This window comes from Echinops telfairi, unplaced genomic scaffold, assembly GCF_000313985.2.
Source record: "Echinops telfairi isolate 266 unplaced genomic scaffold, ASM31398v2 ScPeMD7_17;HRSCAF=63, whole genome shotgun sequence".
In the NCBI taxonomy this organism is placed as follows: domain Eukaryota; kingdom Metazoa; phylum Chordata; class Mammalia; order Afrosoricida; family Tenrecidae; genus Echinops; species Echinops telfairi.
The window spans coordinates 1,365,966-1,389,311 of NW_022103914.1; the positions used below are offsets into that span (position 1 = coordinate 1,365,966).

The 23,346-nt window shown below is 55.6% G+C and overlaps 1 protein-coding gene across 1 annotated transcript in view; it reads left to right on the forward strand.

Annotated features, from left to right (window-relative positions):
* Positions 1–23,346, forward strand: part of PDIA5 (protein disulfide isomerase family A member 5) — an 82,631-nt gene that overhangs the window by 5,855 nt on the left and 53,430 nt on the right. The window contains exons 3-6 of the mRNA XM_030884852.2: positions 7,981–8,064; positions 8,350–8,395; positions 14,132–14,224; positions 18,656–18,716. Coding sequence (XP_030740712.1) covers positions 8,012–8,064; positions 8,350–8,395; positions 14,132–14,224; positions 18,656–18,716 — 253 coding nt within the window. The 5' untranslated portion in view covers positions 7,981–8,011. The remainder of the gene's footprint in view (positions 1–7,980; positions 8,065–8,349; positions 8,396–14,131; positions 14,225–18,655; positions 18,717–23,346) is intronic.

Consider the following 23,346-nt stretch of genomic DNA (forward strand, 5'->3'; position numbering starts at 1 on the left):
GACTGGAGGATGTACACTGGTATAGATAAGAGCTCAGGATACACTGAATCCAAGTCAGATAAACCCCTCAGTATAAAAAATGGGAGTAACAATACCAGGAGGGCAGGGGGGAGATGGAGTAGGAGGGGAGGAAGGGGGAACCGATTGATGATCAACACATGACCACCATCCTCCACCCCCCGGTGTAAGATATGAAAATAATAATAATAATTGATAATTTATCAAGGGGTCACAAAGATGGGAGGGTGGAGGGAGGGAAAAAAGAGGAGCTGATATCAAGGGCTCAAATAGAAAGGAAATGTTTAGAAAATAGTGATGACAACATATGTACAAATATGCTTGATACGATTGATGTATGGGTTGTTATAAGAGCTGTAAGAGCCCCCAATAAAATGATCTTAAAAAAAAATACATTTCAAACAAAAAGATTGTGGCCAAGAAAACCCTATGGAGGCACAGGCCCCGTCATCACTCCAAAAAGCCGCAACCCAGCCAATTCACTGCCATCGAGGCAATGCTGACTCAGCACCCCATCAGTCTCTGAGGCACCAACTTCTAATGGGAGTAGGAAGCCTTGCCTTCCTTCCGCATAGTGGCTGGTGCTTTCGAACCACTGACCTTGTAACAGTCCAGTGTGTAGCCGTTACACCACCAAGCGGCCTAGCCTTTACTCCACAGAAACTTAATTCGGCACTCCTCAGCCAGCCCGCCTGAGAAGAGAGGGCTTCTGGGAGACGAATGGGGAAGTACCAGGCTTGGTCGGCAGAAGGAAGAAAGCAAAAGAGGACAACGGTTCTTGCGGGGTCTGCAGTGGTGCCCTGCAGCTAGCTGCCCGAGGAACTGGCCGCGTGTGACTGCCCGGGAGGGCGAGTACTACTCGCTCGCAGAGACAGACCTTCCCTTCCCTTCCACCGGTGTCTGGGGCGTGAGTGCCCAAGGAGGGCCGGCCGGTGGGAGGACCCAGCGTGCTGGTCTTGCCATGAGTCCTGTGCCTTTCACTCAGGACCCACGGGTTGGCAAGGGGCTGTTTCTCGAAGGGTCTTCTGAGGCGTGATTAGAGAGGATCCGGAGCTCGGAAGCGCCTCAGCCAGGTTGCTTTAAATGTCGCAGCAGCAGCAGAGGCAACATGCAGTCAGTCCTTGGAGGCAGGACGGAACAAACCATCTATGATAGCAGAGGTGCTTCTGATCCGCCCAGCAGACAGGGACGGAGAGTCTGCGAGGCCACCGGCCGGTGGCAGAGGAGTGCTGGTAGAGAAGGACCAGGTCCGCCCTCCTTAGAATGGATGCTCCCCACCTGCTTCCTGTCCTGTTTGTCCGGGTGAGAGGGTCAGCCCCTTGCTAAAGCTTTCCTGGAAAGACAGTCTGTTTTAAGTGGCAATCTTGCGTGCAGCACGGGGTCAGGTTTGGTTTTTTTCCCCTTGAACATCTGATTAACTAGGTGGTGTGATCTTTATAAATAAGTGGGGGTGGGAAACAAAAAATGAAACAGACTTTCATTCTTGCGCGTCCAGGGCCAAGTATACACCTTGGCACGACTTAGACGTTCTGTTTTGATTCTTTTTTAAATAAATTGCCTTTTGATTTGAAAACAGCAGGTAAAACAGCAGAACCCCCTGTGGAGCCTTTCTACCCCATAGCATGCGGGGCTGCCTGCCGGGGCTTGGGCAGGACATGGCTGCAGTGGGCTGGGTTCTAGGGGGCTAGGGAGTGAGTGAGGGCAGGCTGAGGAGACTGGAATTCTCTGCTGGAGCTGGGAGAATCATGGCGAGGTCAAGATCAGTGCTGGTGGGATGACTCCTGTGGCTTAGGGGTGCTCAGAAGATGATTTCAAAGGAGCCGGTGGCGTAGTGGTTACGATTAGGGGGCTCTTCAGTCCACAAGGCCAGCAGTTCAAAACCACTTGGTCCTTCATGGGAGAAAGAAGCTTTCTATTCTCACAAAGAGTTAAGACTGTTGGGAACTGGCAGGGGCAGTGGACAGGGCCTGTCGGAATGGGCATCGAGTTTGGCTTGTTGGAAGCAGGGATATCTGGGTCTGTGTTTAAAACGAGACCGTGGGTGCAGCTAGATCTTCAAAACAGCCTCAGGGACAGAGCTCGGGGCTCTGGGTGGCTGTTCTGTGGGCCACCCTTAGACAAGGAACCCCCGGGGCATGAGCCAGGCTCAGCCCTTCTGCTCCTGCCCAGCTGCCTCTGACCTTACTCACTGCACCCTGGGCATCTCCAGCGGAGCCCCCAGCACTGCGTAGCCGGGCCCTGTGATGGTGTGCTCACTGCTGCCCTCAGCGTGCCCATGTCTCTGAGCCTGCAGGAGACCCCCGGGGGAGGGGCAGCTCGTGCCCCCAGGGGAGGAGGGAGTAGATGTGTCCGGGGAGCTTGCGATCAGTTCCTTTGTTCCTGCTGCTTCGCGATCCTGCTCTGGGAGGATCTTCGTCCTTTCCCTCTCCGCCTCCTGCCCTGGCAGACAAGGGTTGAAGTCCCGAATGAGGGCATCAGGAGTCGGGGGTGGGGAGGACGGGAAGGTTCAGCGTGAATGGGCCACTCGGCACTGCTGTTTCCCTTGGAAGTGCAGGCAAGGCGAACGGCACCTGCTGGGCAGGAGGAGAGGGTGCTGGGGGGGGGGGCAGGGGTTCTGTGAAGGTGCACTGAAGGAAAGGGAGGTGCCTTGAACGGAGGAGGAGATGAGAGGGGTGGGGGGAGGCCTGCATGGACGTCATCTCTGCTGCTTACAGCCCTGAGGCCATGGGCGAGTCTGTTTGCGGGACTTTGTCTTCTCATCTGTGAAATGGGTCGACAGCACCTGTCCTGCCTTCTTCCCAGAGCTTTCCGGTGAGGGTCAGGTGATTGAGAGTTCTTTTTAGGGCAAAACCACTGCTGAGGTGTGAGCCCCCACTTTTGTGACTGTGCCTCTGGGCTTGTTCAGGGGGCTCTGAGGAGGGGCTGGGCGTGGAGAAGTGATGCCTTTGTTCATGCAGTGCCTTGTGATTGGCTGGGGCTCCCTGGCGTCTTCTAAGGTTGGCCCTGAACCAGGTGTGAGCCCCCAGAACAACAGGCAGTGTGCTCTGGCCGCAGCGGGACGTGGGGTTTGCAGAGGTTCAGGTGACCTGGCTCTGACGCCAGGCTGCTGTGGGACCTTTGGCCCACCACTGACCCTCTCTGGCCTTCGGTTTGCGTCTTCCACGTTGCCCTTGCCCTTGAACAGCCTGGCTGGGAGAACGCCCTGTGTGGGATGTGTGAGCACGTGGTGGGATGTTTCTTTCTCCAGGTGCATCTCTCCATCCTCCTGGGTGTCTGCTTCTTAGGGTTCTCTTCTCCTACCCTCGGAGCCACTCGACCCCCCTTTTCCCTCTCACCTGGCCGACTCTTGCCTCCCTCATTCCTCTGGCCTCTTCTGCTCCTGAAGACGGACATTTCTTTCCCTCCTTTCTGACTCCTTCCTCCCTGGCCCTGTGCTTGAGGACCCTCCCCGCTGGTTCCCCACTTGTCCCAGGCCCCGTCCTTGTTGCTGGGAGGTGGCTGGCCTCTGTCCAGGGATTTGTCTGCTCTCCTTCCGCTCACTCCACCTCCTGGCTCAGAGCTGGGCGGCCACACTCGCTTGGGCTGGTGGTGGCTGTCTGGTGGTTAAGTGGGTTGTGTGTGCAGGGAGTTGGTATTCCCCTCACGCCCCGGCCGCCTGGCCGTGGGCTCAGCCTTGGCGTGAGTGTCGCCTGTTGCTGTCTGGGAAGTTGGGCTAGAGCCAGCAGGCTTGAGCTGTGCCCGGTATGCTAATTCCAGAGGCTTCTTCTCTCAGGGAGCGAGCCGAGAGGAGCGGAGCATTCACCTCTTGCATGCCTTGGGGGTTAAGGTCATTCTATAACCACATTTTTCTTCTTCCTCCTTCTTTCCTCCCATCTGCTTAGTTTCCTCTGGACCCACACTGGCTTCCTCCACCCAAAGATCAGGGGCAGGCAGCGCATATTTCGAAGTCTTACATGTTTTGTTTCTAAAAGTGATTTGGATTTGCACCTGCCCCCAAACAGGTTGTTTCTTTCAGTGTGAGCATGATGAGCCTTGACTCACCCTGGTGTGAGGCGGGCTCTCAGGAGAAGCCCCGTGACTTCTGACATTTCTGGGCACACTGGCCCCCCAGCCGAGGAGAACCTAGAACTGCAGGGTCGGAGAAGCAGGTGTGGGCAGACATCCCGCGAGGCTGAGGAGCGAACACAACATTCATTTGTACCGATTGCTCCATCCCCCTCGGTTAATCCTCTCCTGCGTAACTCTATACTTCATAATGTGTCTTTTGAGGCGACGGAGTTAGGCTGCTAACTGCAAGGTTAGCTCGTTCGAGACCGTCTGGAGAAAGACGAGGCTGTCTACTCCCTAGTGAGTTAGTCTCGGAAACCCCCAGGGGCAGTTCCACCTGTCCCCTTAGGGCCGCTGTGATTCAGAATCGATCCGGTGACTGTAAGTTTGGCTTTGGGTTTTCTTGAGGTGGGTGCCACAGAGAGCAGCCCAGCTGGGGAGGATCCCTGTTGCGGGGAGATCTCCCATCAGCAGTGCTGCAGGGACCCCGAGGTCCTGCCCTGCCCAGCCCAGGGTTAAGCCCCAGCCATTCCGAGACGCGGCTCTAATGGTGCCCTGCCTCTTGCCTCCAGCAACGTTCTTTTGTGTCCGAGGCATGTGGCACCCTATTTCTAGAGTGCTCACCTTGCGTTCTCTGTGTCTCTGAAGTGAGGGGTGGCCCCTGCCTTTCTGCACCCCCACCTCCGGCGGATCCCAGAGCCCTCCGTGCAGACTCACGCCACTTTGGACCCAGCAGAAGGGAGAAAGTATGCCCTCCTTTGGCTGATGCTGGGGTATAAGGTTACAGTCAGTGACACAGGCCAGGTGCTGGGCCCGCTGGTTTTCTATGTGGTCTCTCTGCCCCGCTGAGCGACATGCTGACTGTGTCTACGTGAGGATCATCAGGCTGGGAGGCAAGGGGAGAGGTGATGGAGCTTCCGAGATGAGGGTGAAAAGGGACCTGCCTGGAGCCCCTGTAGGCAGGACCAGAGTGCTTGCTCAGCTCCTGCACTTTGCTCCTGGGCGGCTCCTGCAGTTTGTAACGTGGAAAACCAAGCCCCCGCCCCCCACAAAGCCCCCCGGACTGGCCGGGGGCAGAGCTGCCAGGGAGGTGCCATTCCCACCAGCTGCCTTCCAGGGAGGGCCGCGGCTGCAGGCTGGGCTGGGCCAGGGTTCAGGGGGGAGCTGAGTCGCCCCTGAGCCCCACTCGGCCAGGTTGGCGGGTGTGGGGTACTGCTCCTGCACCTGGCCCTGGTTCAGTGCGAGCTACAGCTATAGCAGGGTGGCTCCCACGGAGAGAGCTCTACAGGAGTGTGTAGGGATGGGGTGGGGGCTTTGGGGGACTCTGAGCCTGTCCACCGTCTCTCTGCTTTTGCAGATGTCCGGGGAAGCAGCTCTGAGCCAGGCCGACTAAACCAACGCTGGCATGGGGTTGGGGCTAGCAGAGTCTCAGGGGGCATGGCAAGCAGGAATCGGGGCAGACCTTCAGGGTACCCCGCTGGGTGCCAGTGTGGATCTAGAGTACCTGCAGCCTGCCAGACTTGGTTCTTGTCCCTCACTGTTAGCTATGGTTGGGTGGGAGGGAGGGAGGCGGTCACAGGGACACTCGGACACAACAGAACAGAGCGGGACAGGAGTGCCAAGTGGACGTTTGTAAACGTGCGAGCTGAGCCCTTAGCAGGGAAGGGCACCTCAGAGGCAGCTGGTCCACATGGACCCACCATCAGGCTGAGTCACCACTGGGCCCTGTCGGACACTCTCAGTGGGAGTTGTCGGGCCTCCTGGTGGCTTTTACAAGTTGTGAACGGGGTGAAAGTTTATGGAGCAAATCCATTTTCTCTGTCACTAGACCGACTGGGCTCCCACCGCGAAGTGCTGTAAAAGGAATTGCTGTAGAGGACCCTGGGTAGACCAGGAGCCTATGCGGGTCAGAACCCAGACTGCTGGCTGGCAAGGTGAGGACGAGTCTAGCCCCAGTGCCCTGGGCTGCCTTGTGAGTGTGGCGCCTGGCCTCTCACTCTCAGACTGTCCCGATCTTAAAGGGCCCTCACCGCTGCTAGGGGTGGGGGAGAACCTGCATTCATGAGCCAGCCCCCCTCCGAGCTCACCACACATCTCTGCACCCCCAGTATTTGGCAGGCCTGGGGCAGAGGCTGTGGAGATGAGGGAGATGGCAGGGAGGGGACAGGCTGGGCCAGGGCTCAGGTGGGGCAGATGATGGCCCTGTCCCCATCCCTCCCACAGAGGTTGGTGTCTGTCTTGACACACAGATTGTGTGCTTATGTTTTAGGAAAAGCCCCTCTCTTTTGATTGTCTGTCGATGCGTGCTGGTCTTTAAAGTGGGCCTGATTTAATTAGTCCATCTGTTGTAGGGCTGGCACACGGCTGTGTGACTCGGGGCTGTTGGGGGGTGGGGGGGAGCTGGGTAAACAGGTGGGAGAGGAAGGTGCATTCTCTTGGCTGGCTGTCATACTAGCAGGCAGCGCCTCCGGAGACAGGCGATGTGCAGTCAACCCTCAACAGCGGGTGTTGGATGGCCGACCCCGTCTCTTCAGTCTGCTTAGGGAGGTGGCCATGGGGTGCTGAGCAGGTCTCTACCCGAGTTGGGTGGCTACTGCCTGTTGGTTGACGTGGCAGTGTGCCTTGAGGTCCTGTGATACTGTGAGGCAGGTGGGGCCTCTGCGAGGCTGGGGCAGAAGCCAAACCGGGGGAGGACCTGACCTATCTCTACGGGTGCGGAAAGGACGCAGGGCAGGTGCAGGATGGTGGTCACCCCATTGCCAGACCTATGGCCACACGCTCGTTCGGCCTCCCCTGTGTTCTGACCCAGGAGGCCTGGGTTGGGGCTGGAACCTGCATCTCTAACAGGCCCTTGGAGGATGCTGATGGTCCAGGTCCAGGGACCACATGTTGAGGACCACCAGTCTCGCAGAGGACCCCTGGCGGCACCTCAGGTTAAGTGTGGGCAGTTCAAACCCATCAGCAGCTCTGTGGTAGGAAGAGGAGACTGTCCACTCCCATACAGATGGACCACTGTTCAAAGTCTGCGGAGAGGGCCTGTAGGTTCATCAGGAGTCGGAATGGCCTGGGTAGCTGTGGGTTTGGTTTCTTTGGTTGGTCTGACAAAGCCGCGGTGCCCGGGTGCCTTTCACACAGTGGTGCCAGGCGGGAGAATGGTGTGCGTACCATTCCGCAGAGGAGTCCCTGGGCCGAGAGATGACTGAAGGGCTTGACTACTAACCAGAAGGTTGGGGGTTCAAAACTACTCAGCAGCACTGCTGAAGAAAGGCCTTGCAACCTCCTGGAAATTAGCCCCTCACAATCCTCATGGGGCTCAGCTCTGCTCAGCACACGTGGGGTGCCATGACTTGGAGTCAGTTCAGCTGCAGCCGCTGGGTGTCCCAGGAGCCCGAGGGTGCAGATGCTTCTCTGACATCCTGCTCTCTCACTTTGGCTTATCAGCATGTGGTCAGATTCCACCACTTCTGAATCCCAGGACGCTGTGTTCTCTTGGCCAGAAGGCATGTTGTACACACGAGAGCAGTGGAAACAAAAGTGTTGCTTGGGCCCCATCCTTACCCCACCCCCAGTGAGGTGGTGCTGTTGTGACGGGGAGCAGGGCTGCAGGGAGTGGGGGGTGTGTGTGGTGGTAGCAGGAAGTTCAGTGTTGTACCAGGGCTGGAAACCACTGGTCGAGGCATAGGCTCTTTTTTTTTTTTCTTAAAAGGACTGTGTGCCCCTCGGCGTCTGAGATACCTCCTTTATCCAGGCCAGCCCGTATCCCACAAGGATAGCCTTCCTGAGGTTTCCTGAGAACCCATTCATTCATGAAGGGGCCCCCTTGCTGCCGAGAACCCCAGGTTTCCGGCTGGATCGCTGGAGCCCCCTCCGTGAGCCCTGCAGGTCACACAGGGCCCCCGCATTTCTGTCTTTCAGTGACGCAGAGAGTAGAAAACTGTGCAGGAAGATGAAAATTGACCTGGGGGCCGAGGACCAGAAGGTCGGGTTATTCCATTACCAGTAAGTCCACGTGGTATTTCCAATTTCCAAGTACGTGCTGGCAGTGTCTGTTGGTAGTCTCAGCAACCCCCGAGTTTTAGTCAGTTGGATTTTATTTCAGAATCGCTTTGTGTTTTGTTGTTTTTGTTTGTTTTTGAACCTTGCTTGTGCTTTACAATTATTTCTTTAGAAAAAAATCTGAACTGAGTGTGATAGCTGAATCTTAATAAGATGCTGCCGGAAACCAAATACATGTCTCTTCACAATCCTTCTGAAAGCTGACACCTTTTCCTCCTCATTTGACAGGGATGGCGCGTTTCACACTGAATATACCCGGGCGGTGACATTTAAGGTAAATCTGCCTCCCTCCTTCTCCGCAGAGGTGGGATGTGAATGGACGCCAGCAGTCTGGCAGGTTCTCCGGGGGAGGAGGAAGGGCACCTGCACAAATAGCTCTTCCAGTGGCCTGAAGGGATGCTTATCTCTTGTGCATAAGTCAGCAGAGTATCCCAGGAAAGTCTGTGAATTCCTCAGGAGGACTGACCAGCCCTATAGATGAGTTTGGGGATTTATCAGCACTTTTCCAAGTTGACAAGGGATGTCCACACCCCCACCCCCACCCCCAAACACCTGGTTCTCCCCTTCTGGTGTGACTTCAGGGACCCTCCCTCATCTACAGGCAGAGGGAATTTGATGCCCCCAGGTTAGCACTGAGCACAGGACATGGGCCGGCTGGCACCTTGGAGCTGCTGCAGCCTGTTCCAAATGGATGCAGGTCCCTGCTGCAAATCCAGCTTGGGAGCTGATGGAAGAGCAGTGAGCCACACGGAGGTGGTTCCCTGTGACGAGAAGGCACCTGCTCAGCCCAGTGCTACTGCTGCCCTTTGGCTCTGCCTGTGCTTGCTTTAACCAGCCCTCTCCCCCGGTGCTTGGGCTGGGCCACCCTCTCTCCTCTGCAAACCCCACGTGCACCCTCGCCCTGTCTATTGCTGCTTCCACCCAGTGGGACCCTGAGTTCCTGGCTCTTTGTCTTTCTCTTTACATTTGCTACTTTCTCTCTACCTCCTCTCCTCCTCCTCCTCCTTCTCCCCCTCCTCCTCCTCCCTGACTCTGCCCCACCCTCAGTGCCCCTCTCCCCTCTGCCCGGCTCCCTCTGCACACCCTCCCCACGCCCCCAGGTCATTTCCTGTTGATCCTGTCACACCCACTCCTTTTTCAGCTGCTACACCTTTTACCTGACACAGTACAGCTCCGCAGCCTGGCTCCTCCTGGTCTCAGCTCCCACTTAGACACGGAGAGAAAGTGACACCCACTGGAGTTGCGCCTTCCTCTCATTCTGGGGGAAGCCACCTGTCTCCTGAAACCCGTGTGTGCCCCCCCCCCCCCCACCAAAGATGGTGGGGCCAGGGGAGCCGGAGAAGCGTGCCTGCTTTATGGAAAGCAGGGGCCTGACTGTTGTGGTTCTGCTCCTAGTATACACTCAGCCTGTCCCTCCCAGGACTCTGTTCCAGGATCCTGGAGCTGAGGCCGGAAAGTGGGAGTGGTCTGAGCCCCCACTGGGCACATAAGCTGGCTGAGCCCTGACCTTAGTCTCAGCCCTTCCAGAGGCCAGGTGGGGGTGGGGGTGGGGGTGGGGAGGTCTGCTTTCTCCCCAGCTTGAGATGTTTCTGTCAACCAGCTGGAGAAGTGGGCTGAGCTCCCAAGAGCCGGTGCCCCATTCCAGTGGTAGGGGGGAGGGGGGGCGAGGGCCACCAGGGATGGGGCAGAATGTCAGCATGTCCCATGGCTGTGTGGCACGCCCCATGTCAGCCAGATTAGCTAAGGCCTAAGTGCCCTTGGCCACCCATCCGATTTCCCCAAGGGCCTTGTGTCCAGAGAGAAGGCGCAGAAGGGCTCCTGGGGGGTTGGGCAGCTCTCCCCTGCGTCCTGCACAGCTGTGCCGGTCTGGCCATTAGGGCTGCGGCATCATGGTCCCAAAGAGTCCAGGGCTGCTTTCATGTCCTCATCCACCCCCAAACGGTCACAAAGCAGGCACAGGAAGGGGGAAACTCCCTGTGTTAGCAGCCTTTTGCCGGTCAGCAGTCTGCACAGCCGCATCCTTGTGCCAACGGTGAGCATGGGAGGAGCCCAGAAGCAGGCATTCAGGGGATGCTCGGATACCCCTCTCCCTATCAGCTGTGTGGGTGGTGTCCCAGCCATGATGACCCCTGACACCCAGAGCGCCCAGGAGAGGACAGCAGGCTAGTTCCCGGCTCTCTGCAAACGTAGAGAGCGTGTTGTTGACTTAGGCTGACGTGGCAGGAGTCAGTGGATCAAATGCAACTCTCCATTGGATGCGAATACGCCCCACCTGGAGAACAAAGGTTACTCGCTGGGCTGGTTCTAACTGTCAGATTAAAGGGGCCACTCCTCTTAGAGCTCTTTCCGTACACGTGTCCTTTTCCCTAGGCACGGAGGCAAGAGTGGGGACTGTGGGAAGCCATGGGCCCTCTGCCTAGACAGGGTGGGTGTGCACACAGTACGGTCCTTGTTTTCACGGGTGCCTGGGGTTTTCAGGCCTTGGAAATCTCAGCCGGAGCGCTCCCAGCATTGGGCATTTCTGGGGGCGCAGGCAGGTGGGTGCCTGCAAGCATTTCTTTCACCTGGCGCAGGTGGGGCAGGGTTTCTGCGGCTCCATGGTGGCTTGTTTTGCTCTGGGGAAGTTTTGACAAGGTCTGCCCTTTGCCGAGACAGACACGGGGTTCTGCTCAGGCCAGGAGGTGTTTGACAGCTCCCTGTGGCCAGACCTGAGTGCAAAGCATTCTCCCACAGTAGCGCTTCCCCAAGGGAAGGTCCCGGAAGCAAGATTCACGTCTCCGCCAGGTCCACTTTGCGTGACTGTTGGATGGGTTGAAGGAGCATCCTTGCCTGGGGGATCCCCTCCTCTAATCCACAGACACACCCAGCTTCCACCTCTGCCACTGCCCTGAGCGCGTCCTCTGATGCCAGCATGTCCCCTGCCAACACCCGGGCTGGAGGCCCAACTGGTTGGTCGTCCCACTCCTGGTTCTCACAGACCTCGAGCACCAACTGAGCGGGAGGGGAACACCAAGTCTGCCCTGGGCCCGTGCAGGGCATTGTGGGCCAGGAAGTAGTGTCCCCCCTCCCTGTCCATTTCTACCTTCTCCCCAAAGGAGTGGAAATTTGTGTTGGTTGTCCACCAAACCCTGTTTTCACCCGGACTCCCCAGAGAGACCGCCCCAGGAGGGGATGTGCTTACATTGCCACCAGTCCAACGTGACTCAACTGTACTGTGTTATACAACAGGGCTTCGTAGTATTTGGGAACATGTCATTTCTGCTGATTCCATTTTTTAATGAGCTTTTAAAGCCCCCTGGTATGTATGCTATATATATCCGTGTGTGTGTGTGTGTGTGTGTGTGTGTGAGAGATATAAAATATGTAACTACCTGTGATGTGTATAGTATGTGAGGGCCTTCAAAAATTCGTGGAATTGAAGGATAATAGAAGTTTTCTACAAGCGTTTTGAAGGTGTGTGTGTGCATGTGCTGTGCTGTTTAAGGACCTGAGGGACAGGCAGGAGGGGGCAGGCCAGCAGCCTGGAAATGCAGGCAGAATGTGTGTGTCTGTGGAACTCCTCCCCTTCAGGAGAACCTCCCTCCTGGTCCTTCAGTCTGGATGAGCCCCACCCACGTGACCGAGGGAACCTGCTTTACTCAGTCACGTCACTGGATGCTCAGTGCGTGTCCAGGGTCCCCTCAGGGTCATGGTGAAGGGTCTGTGCCTGGGTGGGTGGTCAGAGCCTGTCATAAGCTATATGCCTCATTTTTGTTCCTCATTCTCTGCACCGTTTATGATTAGTATCTTTATAAATCCAATCTTTTTGGAGGTAGGGGGTGCTTGGAAACAGTACGTACAAATGTACAGATATATTTTGATACTTAAAATCCAGACCTATTGCCTCGAGGTGTTCCCAACTGATAGCAACTCGATGTAGGGTTTTCAAGGCTGCAAACCTTTATGGGAGTAGACAGCCCCACACACGCATGCATGCACACATGCCCACGTGCGCGCGCCTGGAGAGCAGTTGGTGGGTTTGAACCACGGACCTTGTAGTTAATAGTCCATTGCTTCCCTGACAGCACCACTGGGACTCCCTTTTTTAAATACATACATACTCACAGGTGTTGAGATGATGCCGGTCCATAGTGGCCCTAATGTAAGGTGACCAGATTTAAAGCGAGACACCATTGATGGGGGTGGGGGTGGTGGTTCTTGATTAAAAATTTGGTGTATATGGACTAAATAGACCGTTCCCTAACTTGTCGTTCATTCTTTTAAAAAATCAGGACTTTTTAAAAACGCCAAAAATCGGGACTGTCCCGCCAAAAGCGTGACGTCTGGTCACCTTAGCCCTAATGGACAGAGTAGCACTGCCCTGTGAGTCTCTGAGGCTGAGTCCTGGCTGGGCAGACAGCCACGTCTTTCTGGTGGCCTGCAGTCACTAGCCCAACATGTAACCCACCACGCCATCTCGATACGTGATCAGTAAGTCGTAACATGGACTGAGATGATAAGGAAGAGCAGGACGGATGGACACTTTTGTCAGTCTCAGTAATAACGTCATCTGGTTTCTTGCGGGGAATGGGGGGTGGTGTTTCTAGTCAGAACATTAGCCTTTTTTCTTTCTTTATAAATCTCACGGTCACCTCTCACTGCTTCCTCAGTGGGCCTAGTAACTTTAACGAGACGACCAACAGTTGGGGCCATGTTTTTAGCCCCAACGGAAGCCACAGACTTAGCCGAGGAAAAGTCCGGCTAATCCTTTCCCTGAAAACGCTCCTGACATCTCGCCTTCCACCTGCCTTGTCGTTTTTTTCTTCATCGGCATTTCTGTCCACTTCAGCATCCGTGAGGTCCTTATCTGCCAGCCCCCTCGCTGTAGCCCCACCGGCGAGAGGAGGCTCTGAATTCTGCGCGATTGCCATGGCCATCCTCTCCCATCACCCTCCCCTGACCCCATGGTTGGGACTTGTCTGTTCATCACCACGGCTGTTGACTCTGACTTCACTGTTGACTGGGCCACAGCCCCGCTGTGTGGCGGGGCTTTGTACAGGAATCGTAAAACTGGACGCCTGTGAGAGACCATGTGCACACTACGTGTGCCGTGTTGCGTGTAGTAAAGTCTTAAGATGGACCCCAGAAAGGGGGACAGTTGAGAGTGTGGTTCGTGGTGACTGGGCCAGCATCATTTGGTGTCAGCTACCCCTTGGCCTGTGGTCAGCCCCCCAGCCAGCCTGAGCCTTTCTGGCCTCTCTGGCTCTGACAGTCAATGGAGACTCTGCTAAGCCTAGTTACGCCCCAGATCCTTAAAGTCTGAACGTCTGGGTGGTGCCGTATCCCCAGCACACTTGGAGGGGGGCGGGGTTTGGTGTAGAAACAAGCTGATCCTGCAGAGGCCCATCCTGCCCCGGTGGCTTCCCAGCCTGAGCCCCGCGAATGCACCCCCAAATCAGAATTTAATGTACTCCCACCCCAACTTAACAGCATGAGATGATGCGAAGAGTACACAAGGAGGTGTGATTTATCTGCTTATGGGGTTGACGGTGTTAGCCGCAGCTACATGGTGGTCAGTGTTCCTTGTTTGGACAAGACTGGAGACATTGATTCCCACTGATCTCAGGGACGAGATTTTAGCAGGAGCACAATGGAATGGACCGAACTGTCCTTTTTGTCCTTGAAGAGGTGTACTATGTATGAATTGGCTGACCAGAATGAATAAGGTGTCATGTGACTGAAAACGTTTGGATAGGTGGTAGAGGTTTTTTAGGGCACTACTGTGTGACATGGGCCTTTATGACTTGAAAATAGACCCCCTGTCCCTTAACAACAGGAGCGGGATCCGTGAGTGCCAGAAACAGGCCCCGTTCCCCCAACATAGGCTGCTTGCTGCTGCTTACTGGGCACGGAGTGGAGCTGGCCAGGGCCCTGGGGTCTGTAGGCAGAAGGACAGGGCAGCATCCCCAGCCCCCTTCCTCCCTCTTTCCTGGTTGAAAACACACGGTCTCTTCTCTTTTCTCTCCCCCAGTTCTTAGTGGCCTTTCTGAAGGACCCCAAAGGGCCCCCCCTGTGGGAGGAAGATCCGGGAGCCAAAGATGTAGTCCACATTGACAGTGAAAAGGTAAGGTCTCCCCATCCACACTGGACCCTGACCAGGGCTTCCCAGGGGAGGGCCCCGAGGAACTGCAGACGGGGGTGATCTGGGGTCACTGCTGCTTCCTCCAGTGCCCTCATGTTCCGCCCCCTTCTGGCCCCAGCACGCGGCTAGCAGGGTCACCGGGTGGCGGCCTAAGCACGCTTCTCCTTTCTTCGCTTCCCTTATCTTTATGTATTTGACATTCTTAGACTTTCCTTACAAGATTATAGATTTAAGTGCCTTCCTTTGGATGTAATGCAGCTGTGCCTGGGATCGGCTTTGCTGTATAATGCGCGAGGCTCGGATTAGATGTCCGTCGTCGACGAACCTGCATCTTTACGCTTCTACACATCTCAGTCATTGTGTCACTTGAGCCAGTGATCCAGTCTTTTAAACTTCCATCTCCAACGTTGTTGGGGAATCGTAGTTCTGCATTATAATCTCCATATTCCTGGGTTTTTAAAAGTCATTTTATTGGGGGCTCATACAACTCTTACCACAATCCATCCATCCATCCATTGTGTCAAGCACATTTGTATATTTGTTGCCATCATCATTCTCAAAACATTTGCTTTCTACTTGAGCCCTTGATATCAGCTCCTCATTTTTCATATTCCTGTTTTTAACAGAAGACCCTAACCAGCCCCTGCTTCCACAGCCGACCCCCCACCTCCACCCCCACCCCCGTGCAAGCCTCAGTGCCTCCTTGGGCCACCAGAGGTGGGCCCTGACACAACATGTGGTCTGAGCAGACGGAGGATGCTTGGTCTTACGTAGATAAAGTAAAACATATCTCTGACCCTCCTCCACAGCTGGCTCCCTCTTCAAGTAAAATGATCTCTTTCTACACCCCCCCCCCCACCTGCTTTTCAATCAGGTAATTATTTTATTTGTCCGTTTGTTACTGTGTTGCAGATAAAGTCGACAGACACAATTGGTTTCCAGTTGAGCACTTCATGCCCGTTTTGACTTGTGCCACCCTCCCTGCTTGCCACCCTCCCTTCGGCCTCCTTTCCTGCCCCTTCCTGAGCTTGGTCCCTGGGCCGAGGCTGCGCCTTTGCTCTCCTGTGGTTGAGCTGGGAGTGCAAGCTGCCCTGGTGTTACTGTTCATGCTCTAGGCCCGCTGGCTGTTTGCCTAAACATTGAGCCTTGAGGGTGAAATTCACTCCTGGCTTGAAGAGTGTTTGAGGGCTGTAATTGTGGGGGATCCAATCATCTCTGTCAGTCTAGTAATGCTAGTTGTTTTTATGATTTGGGGTTTTGTGTTACATTTTTATTCCACTCTATCTAAACAAACAAAGCCCAAGCGACTTACCAAATTGAAGCTGGTCTATGGGGAGACCATCTCTGGGCCCATGACTTCAGTGATATCTTTGCGTCTTTGGTAGCCTTTATTCTTCTTTGCTCCGACCAGGGGAGCCACCAGCTTCGTGTTAGCTGGCCACTCACACGTTCCCAGGGCCCTCGTCACTCGTCACAAGCTCTCGAGACCCAGTTGCTAGTTACAAAGTAGGGTGTCAAAAAATTACACTTCTTCTTTTCAGTATGTTCTGTTGAGTTTCTAGGGGAAGTTTGCACAGCAAGCATCTTGCACATTTTACATACAAATTGTAGCAGTCTCTCTGAGTGCACACTGGTGCAGAGGAAATGCTACAGTTGATCCTTTCTGGAGGGGGGTCATGGGAGGCCACGGGGCCAGCCTAGCGGTCCTGGGGTGATTGGAGCCTAGCTGCTGTGCTTCATTCACAGCTCTGAGATAGAAAGCACCAGTAGGTGTGTGAGCAGAGCACCCTGCTTGAGGCAGTGTGGTGGGCAGGGTAGAGGCTCCGTTACCAAGGTGGGGGGTGGGGGGAGGTCTTCCTGTGTAGATTCTGTGATACCAAGCCTCCTGCCACTGAGTTGATTCTGACTCATCGGCCATAGGCCCCTGCAGGACAGGGTACAACTGTTGGCTTATCGAGGCTAGAAGTCTTTGTGACATTGAATCGCCTCATCTTTTCCCCCGGGAGCCCTGGTGGATTTGAACTGTTGACCTTGCAGTGAGCAGCCCAGCATGTAACCTGCTACGCCACCAGGCTCCTCAGATTCTATATCAGGACATGTTTTTAACCTCTGTGAAAACCAGCTACGCTCCCGCCTCCAAATATTTATGCCTCAATATTCCTAAGATTGTTCTGTAACGTAGGATGTTTAAGCCAAAGAATGCCTCACACCTGTGCTGTAACCTTGTTGTTAGGCTCTGATATTTCCCGTCATGTGCAGAGGCACAGCTGCTAGTCCCCTCATGAAATGAAGTTCCAAATTCAAGGGTGAATTGCGGAATCATATTTGTAAGCTTAGACGCTTACGCATACTGAACGTCACTAAGTGTCTGTGAATCTAACAATGTTGCCGTACAGGGAGTGAAACCGCATTGCCACGGGTGTGGAAAACCTTTTGGTCTCTGGTTTCTCTACCAGGTTCTATGTCTAGGGATCGCAGAAAATCATCGTATAAGTGTTAGCACCCTCTACTCCTTGTCCGGATCAGAGATCTTGGAACTCTAGTGCAAGACGAGTGCCGCCTGCCACCAGTTATGTGAACAAGAGGAAGCTTTTTCAGGGGTTATGATGCAGTGTTCTCAGTCCTCACTGCCATCTGTTCTTTATTTACTGTAACTGAAACACTATTAGTAATGCATGCTTACTGTTGAAAAATTAGGAAATCCCAAACTTACTCTGACTGCCATTGACTCGTAGCGACCCATAGGACAGGGTAGAACTGCCCCTGTGAGTTCCCGAGACTGTCGCTCTTTAAAGGAGTAGAAAGCCCTGTCTTTCTCCCTAGGAGTGGTTGGTGGTTTCGAACTGCTGGCCTTGCAGCTAGCAGCCCAACATGTAACTGCCAAGCCAAATACAGCTCAGGGTCAAACAACAAAGAGCTGACATTCGTTGTGTTTTCCTTTGAGAAACACCGACTGCCGCTCTTTCCCAGCCTTCAGCGTGATACAGAGTTAAGGACGGTCCCTTACACGTCTCTTATGTGCTGCTTTGTGTCCTTCCTTTGCCCTCCACTTAGTGTAGCCCAGTCTGGGACTGAGTCCAACCCCTGGTGCCCCATAGGGCAGCCCCATAGGTTTTCCAAGGCCAAGAACCCTTCTGAGAGCAGACTGTTCAACAGCCTCACACCACAAAAGAGGCCCTCTTCACTCTCTTGAGGGGGGGCTGGAAGTACAGCGAGGTACCTGGCCTGACTACTGTATCCTACCAGGTGGCCTTGGAAAAGCCATTTGTCCCCTCTGGCCCTCCGTTTCCCATCTGTGATGGGTGAGGATGGTTTAGAATGATCCCATGCCTACGGCCTGCTGTGACTCCCCTAGTGTGCCCCCCAGACTCCAGTCAGACTGCCTGGGTTCTTCTCGGTTTTGGCAGTAGGAAAGATAGAGGAGGGTACGTCTGCATCTAGTTGCTGGCAGTCCAGTTCATGGGGGCGCCAGTTCATCTGCAGACAAAATGTGTGCACGCTCGTCTCTGGTTGGCGGGTGGCTGCAGACACGTCCCCAGTGGCACGCTTGTCTGAGTCTTGCTTTCAAAGCCAGTACAGTCGAAACTGGCTTCCGAGGGGCTCCGCTGGGCTGGTGAGGTAGCCGTCAGAGGGGTCAGCTCCGGGTCCCACGGCCTTTCTCTCGAGGGCTACTCTGGATGGCCCCTCCCAAAGAGCAGACCAAAGCCGCGTTGGCTGAGTGAGGTCAGCAAAACCGTGCCGAGGAATTCTTTAACGTCCCCAGGATGGACCTGCGCATTCCCATTCCGGGGCTGTCCTGGCAGGACCTCCTTGGGAAACACCCCACCGCTCCACAGCCCCCATCTCGCCCCCAGGATTTCAAAAGTGTTCCCAAACTTTCAATGAGCTTTTAAAAGGAACACCTGTGGAGCCCCTGAAAGCCGCCCCACAGTGCTGTTTGGATGGGCTGTCAGTGGGTGAGCACAGAATTCTTCAGGGGCAGTGCTGCGCCCCTAGTGCTCACTCACCGTCTTCACATTCTGATGTCTTGGGGTTGACGGCCCTGGTGGCGGAGTGGTTACGTGTTAGCCGATAACCACCGGGCCAGCAGTTCAAAACCAGCCACCGCTCCGAGGGAGAAAGATGGGGCTTTCTGCTCCTGAAAAGAGTGACAGTCTCAGAAACTCATGGGCAGTGCCACCCTGCCCCATAGGGTCGCCGTGAGTCAGTGACTCGAGGGCACGAATTGGGTGTACCCCATGTTGTGTGTCCGTTCATCGGTGGGAGGTGGACAGGGCTGCAGTGCACGTTAGCATAGGGATGGCCGTGAGTGGACTCTGGGGTGCTCGCCCATCCTGGGGCCGCGTGGACCTGGGTGACAGTCTTGGACATCCCTGGGCCGGCGGTGACCTCTCTGCCTTCCTTTTGCCGCAGGACTTCAGGCGGCTGCTGAAGAAGGAAGAGAAGCCTCTCCTGATGATGTTCTACGCCCCCTGTGAGTGAGCCCTGTCCTCCCGGCCAGAGCTGAGGGTGCTGCCCACAGGGCCCCTGAGCGGGGCTGGGAACGGACCCCGCCTCTCGTTGTCACACTGCATCTGCATCCGTCTGTCTGCACACTTTGATGGTTCTTGGCTTTTTTGTGTGGCTCCTCCCCTCCTGCTGCCTCATCCGTTTAAACGCCTCTGCCCTGGAATCAGCATTCTTCTACCCTCCTCCACCTCCACCTGCATCTCTCCAGCTAGCTCTGCCTTCCTTGCCCCTCAGCCTCTGGTGGGACACCCTCTCCTGCCTGGCATGTGCTGGGGCACCGTGCACGTGGTCTCTGGGACAGCTGAGTGCCACCATGCTACAGACTAGCCACTGCCACCCTCCACCCCTGCCCCCACACTGTCAGCATTAGCAGCACGCCCCTGCAGCATTTTGTGGCGGGGAGATACGGGCCCAGACTTTGGGTTCAGATCATGTGAGGCAAGGGCTTTGGGGGGAGCAGCCGCCGGAATTCTGAGATGACAACAGAAGGCCTGGGCTCGACGCCAACTCTGTCACACTGGCCCTTGGCCGAGTCTGCCCGCTCTCCGGGCCTCCATATCTGTCTGTAAAATAAGGGGCTGGATCATAGCAGTGGCTTTCCAACCTTTTCACCACATGCCACGGTACTGAAAGTATTTTACATGAGAACCCAGTATTGCCCCCTCGTTGCTGACGTGTCGGTTCTGAACTCACACACGTGGAAGCACACGGGGGCACGTGTGTGCAGAGTAGGACTGCCCCACCGAGTGGTGGGGCTGGGAGCTGAAGGCAGGCATCGCCAGGCCTCTCTGCCGCAGTGCTGCTGTCCGGTGGTCGCCGAGAGCAAACCCTCTACCTCCCCAGGGGCCTGTCCAGTGCTAATCCCATCAACACCCACTGCCCTCGTGTTGATAGCGTGCCCCTCGAGGACTGGAGAGGACGGCCCTGTGGGTTTCTGAGACTAAATCTTCATGGGAACAGAAAGCCTCATCTTTCTCCCAAGGAGTAGCTGGTGGGTTTGAATTGCTTACCTTACAGTTAGCAGCCCCACCTGCAGCCCACGACGCCACCAGGGCTCTATCCAATACTGTAAGTACATGAATTGTATTCTCTGTGAATAAACTGAAGCAAAGGGTTTCCCAAAGCCATACCTGCCCTTACAACCTGCCATCCACCTCCATACTCCCTTTACCACGGGCAGTGCTCAGGGACGTTTTTCTTTTCAGTTTTATTTTTTAAAGAATGAGTTTTTTCATACGACTTCACAACCCTCTAATACAAGGGTGAGCTCACCCGGGCTCATGGGCTAGCGGCTACCTCTTTGTAAATAAATCTTGATTGGAACACGGCAGAGCTGAGTAGTCAAACAGACATGGTCTTGCAAACTCTCAAATATTTACTGTATGGTCGGCCTGGTAGTCTAACGGGTCTTGAGCTGGGAGCCTTTGGCCCACATATTTCGTCAGGAGGGCATGGCTGGCCTGTGCCCGGCACGTCCAGGGCACTGAGAGGTGGCACCAGAGCTCTGCCTGTCCTTTAAGCTCTCGAGCCCCCCTGTCTGAGAAGTCCTATAGGCAAAGAGCCCGCTCATCTCCACTGGCCAGGTTTCTCTCTGGGGGCTGAGGGTTTTGCCTGGCTTGTACCCTACCACAGCCGCTCCCCAGCCTGGTTCTCAGTGCTCAAGTCCCCAGGCCCTGTATGTCTGCCGGGGATCCTCTCACTGATGGATCCAGCTTCTTCATTAACATCCATGAATTGATTTCCCTCTTACTGTTTCTCCTCAAAGCGATCTTATTAATTGCCCTAGTCAGAACTGGCTTCAGGATTTGTCCGGCCTACACAGCCCAAATCTCAGACTGCCCACAGTGCACTTGTGGGACGAAAGTGGAGGACCGCGTGGGACAGGAGATGGCGCGTAGCACAGGGCAGGGAGATGCCGTCGCAGGGAAGGTTGCCGAGTGATGACGCCGGTTCATCATGTGCAGCGAAGGGCGGCTCTCCAGCAGTTTGCACCTGAAGATAGGCGCCGTCTCCCCCTCCCCGGTGACTCACTGAGGTTGTCTGGCAGCCTGTCCCCCATCGTCATAGACGGGCCACGTGAGCTTCGCCATTGCCTGTGTAGGATAACGAGGTCCCTTTTAGTATCAGAGTGTATTAGTCTTGGGGGAGCAGAAGACTCGGGTTCAAACTTGTCACCGGCTGGTCAGTTGAGGGGCCTCCTGGGTCCCAGATAAACCCAAGACTGGTTATTTTCTAAATGATTCAAACTTGCTTTTTATTCCATTCTTCGTACTTCACAGCGTCACAGTTCCGGCTTGGGCCTGGGCTCAGCAGCAGCTTGCTAACTGGGGCGTCTGTCAGGACCTTCGGCCCTTTGATGGTGTCTGGGCCTAGCCCACCAGAAGGCAGTGACAGGGAGGCGGGCTCCCGGGGTCCTGCTGTGTAGTCACTGAAAACCCAAAGTGCTGACTGCTCTGACTTTGGGGTTTGAGGCTGATCATTAGTCTTGTTTTCCCCCCTGAGTCTGGAGAAAGATCAAGCCAGCTGGGGGTCCCAGTGCCAGCTCTATTTGGGGGAGAGTTAAATTGGATGCTGTCCGCCGCCTGTAGCTTACTGTCACTCCTCCATTACCTCTTCTCTTCAGTGACTGCTCCGCTCAGTCCTGCTGGACTGGGGGACAGCAGGCTGACTGCGTGCTGAAAGTGAGGCCACACGTGTGAGGACAGGTGACCAGTCAAGGGCTGGAGGGATGAGGTGGTCCCAAGGCTGTCGCAGGCCTGCCGCTGAGTCCCTCCGACTTGGAAGGAGTTGGGGAGGTGGGGATTCAGAGGAGCACCGGTGGTTCCAAACTGCTGACCTTGCGGATTGCCACCCAGTCCATACTGACCAGGCTGCCACTAGGGCTCTGGACGTGAACTTCAGCTCAAGCTTGACGCCCATCCCGCTCCCAGGGAGGGGGCCCGGGGTGCAGGGTCTATGGCTGTGCGCATGGGGCAACTGCTTCCCTGATTTCGTGTGGTCAGCCGAGCAGGGCCTGCTGGCGGCCCTCACAGTCCCTGCCCCCACTGCGCACGTGGAGAGGAGAACTAGCGGTCGGGCGTGCTGTCACAGGCAGTTTCGGCCCGTGGCCTTTGGCTGCACACGTCTCAGCCCTGCTTAGCCACATCCTGGCTGCCCAGGAGGTTTAACAGCCTGGCCCAGCAGAGTCCGTGGCCAGCTCTGGTTGAGCGAGGGCTAGGCGTCAGTGGAGGCCCAACTGGCGTAACAGCGGGTGGTTTACAGCACGGCCCTGAGTGGGGATAGGGGTGGGTGGGAGGCACACCCCATCTAGGTGAAGACCAGGGCTCGGAACCCAGAAAGGACTGAGCCGGAGACGCACAGAAGCCTCGGAGGGCAGAGCCTCTCAGGGCCGGCGTTGGTCCCACCCACTGGATAACCTCGCTCCCTCATTTGCCAGCTGGACTCAGAAGGGAGGGGATTGGTCCAGGCCGCCCAGCTAGGGCCGTGCAGGTCCTTTCCAGGGGGCCGGAGCCCGTGCCTTTCACAGGAGGGCAGCCTCCTCCTTCTCCAGCTGAGCCAGGCTGGCACTGCCGGGCGGCCCCAGGGGTGTCCGTGTAGAGCTCTGCCTGCAGGGTTTTCAGCGTCTGCACCGACATTCTCCCGCTGCACCTCTGGGTGGCCTCTAGTTACTGCGTGGTATTCCTTCAGCGAGAGAGAAGAAAGGGCCCGAAAAAGCCCCACTGTTATGACGGTGCTGGCCGAATCGCTCCCTCCGTCACCACCTCTGATCTGGGTTCCCACACGTCCCCTTCCTGGCTCTCAGGGCCTGTCGTGAGGAGGGTTGCCTTTCTGCCACCTCCCGATGCTCTGACTCACAAGCGAGCTCAGTGACCTCTGCGCGTCCAGCTCGCCATGCAGAGTGCTCGGCTCCCGCAGGGCCAAGTCCCTTGGCCTCTCATTCCTTGCTCTTCCTTTAGAAGGATTGCTGTACGTAGATACACAGCACATGACAATGTAGCCTTTTTTCACCTGTGCGACGGATACCAATTCCATTAGCTGTGTTATGCAACTCACTGCCCAGAGCTGTTCCCAAATGCCCATCACCATAAACAGAAAGTCCGTGCTTCCTAAACAGGATTCCCCTACCCCACGCCCTCCTGGCCGCCATGGTAACCAGCAGTACTGGTCCCTAGATGAGATATTGCGTAGGCGTGGGGATATGCCTCGTACAGTCCTCTTGTGAGCGACTCATTTCACTTTGTATGATGTTCCCAGTGATGCACCTTATCTACAGGATTACAGGAACTCTGGTGGTGTAGTGGTTATAAGTTGGGCTGCTAACTGCAAGGCTAGCAGTTCGAAACCACCCTCTGCTCCTCAGGAGAAAGATGGGGCTTTCTACTTCCAGAAAGACTCACAGGGGCAGTGTTCCCTGTTCTATGGGGTTGCTGCGAGTCGGCAGCAACTCGATGGCAGTGAGTTTGGTTTTCGAGTTTTTGTTTGCACGATTAGCAAGTTGGCCGTCTCATCCCCAAGGAGCCCTGGAGGCCTCATGATGACACGTTAGGCTGCGATCCACAAGGTCAGCAGTTCAAAACCACTGGCTGCTCTGGGGG